This window comes from Carlito syrichta, unplaced genomic scaffold, assembly GCF_000164805.1.
Source record: "Carlito syrichta isolate Samal-C Ts95f unplaced genomic scaffold, Tarsius_syrichta-2.0.1 Scaffold304543, whole genome shotgun sequence".
In the NCBI taxonomy this organism is placed as follows: domain Eukaryota; kingdom Metazoa; phylum Chordata; class Mammalia; order Primates; family Tarsiidae; genus Carlito; species Carlito syrichta.
The window spans coordinates 45,465-50,051 of record NW_007248639.1 but is presented as its reverse complement, the minus strand read 5'-3'; the positions used below and the strand labels follow the sequence as shown (position 1 = coordinate 50,051).

Below are 4,587 nucleotides of genomic sequence, written 5' to 3'. Positions count from 1 at the left end.
AAAAGAACCATAAAGAGAGCAGAAAGACAGCCCGCAGAATGGGGAAAAAAATATTTGCCAAGTGTATATCTTACAAAGGCCTAACATCTAGGATCTACAAGGAACTAAAGGTGCTGAAAAGAAAAAAACAAACAAACAAATAGCCTCATTAAAAAATGGGCAAAAGGCATGCATAGACACTTCTCAAAAGAAGACATATGAGCAGACACATGAAAAAATTCTCAGCCTCACTAATCATCAGATAAATGCAAATCAAAGCCACATTGAGATACCATTTAACTCCAGTAAGAATGGCCATTTTTAATTTTTAAAAAAAAACAGATGCTGGCAAGGACACAGAGAAAAGGGAACACTTCTGCACTGTTGGTGAACGTGCAAACTAATTCAACCTCTACGGAAAACAGTGTGACAATTCCTAAAAGAACTAGAAATTAACCTTCTATATGACCCAGGAATCCCTATTTGGGAATATACCTGGAGAAATTCTAGTCATTCTACAAAAAATAGACCTGTGCATGCATGTTTATTGCAGCACTATTCACAATAGCAAAAACATGGAACCAATCGTGCTGCCCATCGAAACTGGACTGGATTTTTTTCTAAATGTGGTACATATACACAATGGAATATTATGCAGCCGTAAAGAAGGACAAACATATGGACCTTGCAGCAACTTGGATGGATTTAGAGTCTATCATAGTCAGTGATCTATCACAGAAACAGAAAACTGAATGCCACATGTTCTCACTTATAAGTGGACCTTGAACAATTAGTATAATACTATAAGAAAGAGATTGGCAGTGGTGGGATACTGCTAGGGGAGGGAGGATGGGATTGACTGTAGTGAGAAACTACCAAGGGAGGAGGAGCACATCTCTTCAACAAGGAGACCTGCATAATGAACATTTGTATATTTAACCCTGAGTTGTACCCCACATCTTTAAAATAAAATTAAAAATTGCTAATTTCCATTTTGCTTGAAGATTTTTCTGAAAACTTAGTGGTAACTCTGTTAAAATATTTGATTATATCTCTACTGTATACAAAGAAAAAGTTTTTAAGAACAAACATCTAATATATTTCCTTCTGTTTTGATGATTTAGAGAAGAAAATCAAGATATTTTAAACTTAAGAATCTATTTTGAACTTAGAAAATCAAATGTGGACTCTATCTCTAAAGGCTTCCTATCATTACCCAAATTCAGAAATTTAAAATAAAATAAAATATATGCATATTTCTCAAAAAATGTGGTACATATACACAATGGAATATTACACAGCCATAAAGAAGGACAAGACTATGGACTTTGCTGCAACTTGGATGGATTTGGAGTCTATCATACTCAGTGATCTATCACAGAAACAAAGAACTGAGTACCGCATGTTCTCACTCACAAGTGGACCCTGAATGCCTATCAAAATATTACAAGAAAGGAACTGGCAATAGCAGGACACTGCCAGGAGAGGGAGAGGGGACACATAAAATCAATAAGGGTGTCTGATTCTAGTCCAAGTGAAGTGAGGGCCAGTGGGAGGCCCAAATGTCACCTGTACTTAGGCCACTTATGTACCCAATCCTGACTTGTATCCCCACAGCTTTAAAACAAAAAATAAAATGAAGTGTTATTATGGGGAGATAAAAAAGAGAAAAATCTATGTTGGGTGGTTTTACTCATTATGCAGAGTTCATGCAGGGAAGGGGATTTGAGTAGGACCTTTTCTTGAGACAGTAGAGGATTGAATTTCGGGTTTTAAAGGTAGAAAAATTATACGTAGAAAGCTGTCCCACATTGATTGCAATGAGTGTAATGGGTGAAAAATTACTGCCCTCACGCTGTATCCCCTAAGTCCCAACAGAAGTCTGTTACATACACTCAGAAAAGTTCAGGACTGGGCATGAGCCCCATAGTTAGACAGGTGGGTTGAATTCCAACTCTATCCCTTGCCAGTTGTAAGCCTCAGTTTCCTCTTCTGTAAAATATGTGTGTTGAGGATTAAATGACAGTATGCATTCAATTAGCACAGTGTTTGGCATACAGTACAGCTCAATGCATATTAGTTATTATTATCATAGTTTGTTCTTTCTTCCACAACTTTGTGTAAGAGGTATTTGAGGTATTTGTAATGTTCTCCAAGAGTCAACGTGGTACAGAAAAGTCACACCACATGCAAAAGGGCAAGGTGAGTCACAGACTAACCCGGTTCACCAGGAGTAGCTACTCATGTTAGAGAAGCCCTAAAGAAATAAAAGCCTTCTCTTCCTCCTACTTTTACCCGCCCCCCGCCCCGCATTAATAGTCAACAGAGTTGAGACAGCATGATTGTGGTGGGCATCTACAATTTTGTGCACTTAGAATAGCAACTCACCTTTGGTAAAATATACATTTTTTTTTTCTTGAGTTGGAGTCTCACTCTGTCACCCAGACTGGAGTGCAGTGGCCACTCCCGGCCACCGCAGCCTCGACCAGCTGGGCTCCGGCAATCCTTCCGCCTCAACCTTCCAAGTAGCCGGAATTACAGGCATGCGCTACCACGCCCGGCTGATTTTTTTGATTTATTGTAGAGATGAGGTCTCGCTGCCCAGCGGGTCTCGAACCCGCGGGCTCAGGCAATCCACTCACCTCAGCCTCCCAAAGGCGCGGGATTACAGGCTGAGCCACCAAGCCTGGCTAAAATATACATTTTAATCATGTGTTATGAATGGCAACTACCATCTTAGATATGAAGGGGCTGCTGAATGAGACAGAGGTGGACATTTGGCCCAGCTGAGCCCATCATATTAAGTACACACCACTCTAGTCACATACTGATCCCCTGGAGGAAAACCTGGCTCAGACTTAGATAATCAAGACCTTATCCCAATATTTTTAAATTTGGGATCAGAAAGAGGGAATCTTGGTACTTCTTTAGAGTCTACACTATGAGATGAGCCTCAGTCAGAAAATGTTTGCAGTCACGTCTCCTGGTTTGTTGTGGAATCTGGGATTAATAAATGAAGGTAATACACATAGAGAAGCAGAACAAAAGGAGAATTCTTGAAAGACTAAGTTCCCTGGCACCCAGGATGCCTAAAGCCCAGTCTCCCATCTACATTTGCGAGTTACAGGAGTCAATGCCTTGTTCTTTTTACATAAGTTTATTTGAATTACATTTCTGTCACTTGAAAAATGCCTGCACTAAATCAATGAGATTTTAAATAATTAATTTGCTAGGTAATTTTTAGGAACACCTTGCTAGCTTACACGAAAGCATCAGTTCTGTGAAAATGCTGCCTCTGTAACTTCTCTAAGTATCCTGAAGAGGGCACTGTTTCCATTTACAACTTCTTTCCAAAGCCCTTTTTTTTTTTTTTTTTTTTTTTTATGAAAGGGAAGAACTGAGTGAATTGCATTATGAGATTCTAATTGGTTGGAACATCTGTTGAAATTGTGTTTCTGTAGAGAAAGAAAAAACACTACTATATCTGGAGAGCTCTGGCCAGCTTTCAAGGTTCCTAAACCTGAGTCTCCAGTGAACTGGACAGAAAAAAAAAATGAAGAAGCTACTAGCAGTGATTCTGTGTTTTCAACTAGACTGTAAGTTAAGGGTCTGCTGGAAAGGGAGCCATGGGGGTAAATGAATTGTTCATATAATGTTCAGTGCTAGAGACAAGGTTCAGTGTGACTCATTTGGATTCCCTGGGGAAGAACTGGATTATTGGGGTAACCAGTAAACGCCTCCTTCTAAAATATTCTCTTTGGACAGGGTCAAGTGCAGAGGTGAAGGTGGAGCAAAGCCCTCTGTCCCTGAGCACCCAGGAGGGAGAAGACTGTACTATCTCCTGCAATTATTCAAGCTCTGGTTCAGACAGACTGTACTGGTACAGACAGGGTCTGGGGAAAAGCCTGGAAGCTCTGTTTGTATTGCTGTCAAATGGAGCAGTGAAGCAGGAGGGACGATTAACAGCCTCACTTGATACCAAAGCCCGTCTCAGTACCCTGCACATTGCAGCCCTGCAGCACGGCCACGCTGCCACCTACTTCTGTGCCGTGGACACACAGTGCTCGCTAGACGCCAGCAGCCTATACCCAAACCTGCAGTAGGTGCTCCAGGCCCACCTCTGCCTCAGGGATGATGATGTGTGAGGCTCATAGTTCTCTGCCTCTGCATCTATTTCTGCAAAGAAAATCCTGAGCTGAATGGAAAAAGAAAAAAATATTATTTTCTTAACTGTGGAAATGTTCTTAAAAGGAAAATGGATTCAGGGGAAAAAATCTTAAACATGTCTTTCCTGAGAATATGAGGTCTCATCTTTTACTGCCTCACAGTCAAAATCCATTAGTCTTCCATCACAGAATGATTTCACATTTGGTGCAACTGTCACGAATAATTCCTATGAAATATGGAATCATTATTTGTTTTATATATGAATGTAACATATGGCATTTATCAATGAAAGAAAAAATAATCAATGCCTTATAAAAGAATATTCTGTGAGAGATTCCTTGCGTAGTATTTTTTGCTAAAATATTCATTTATCCCAATGTGTGGAGAGATTCTTATTGTAGGACTTTAAATGAGAATTAAAAGTTAATTGAGAAGGCCTGA

General features: G+C 39.9%; 1 gene segment (V, D, J or C); it reads left to right on the top strand.

Annotated features, from left to right (window-relative positions):
* Positions 1-3,387: 3,387 nt before the first annotated feature.
* On the top strand, positions 3,388-4,082 carry LOC103262530. The segment is given in 2 exon segments: positions 3,388-3,575; positions 3,745-4,082. Coding segments are annotated over 2 exon segments (381 nt in total).
* The last annotated feature ends 505 nt before the right edge of the window (positions 4,083-4,587 follow it).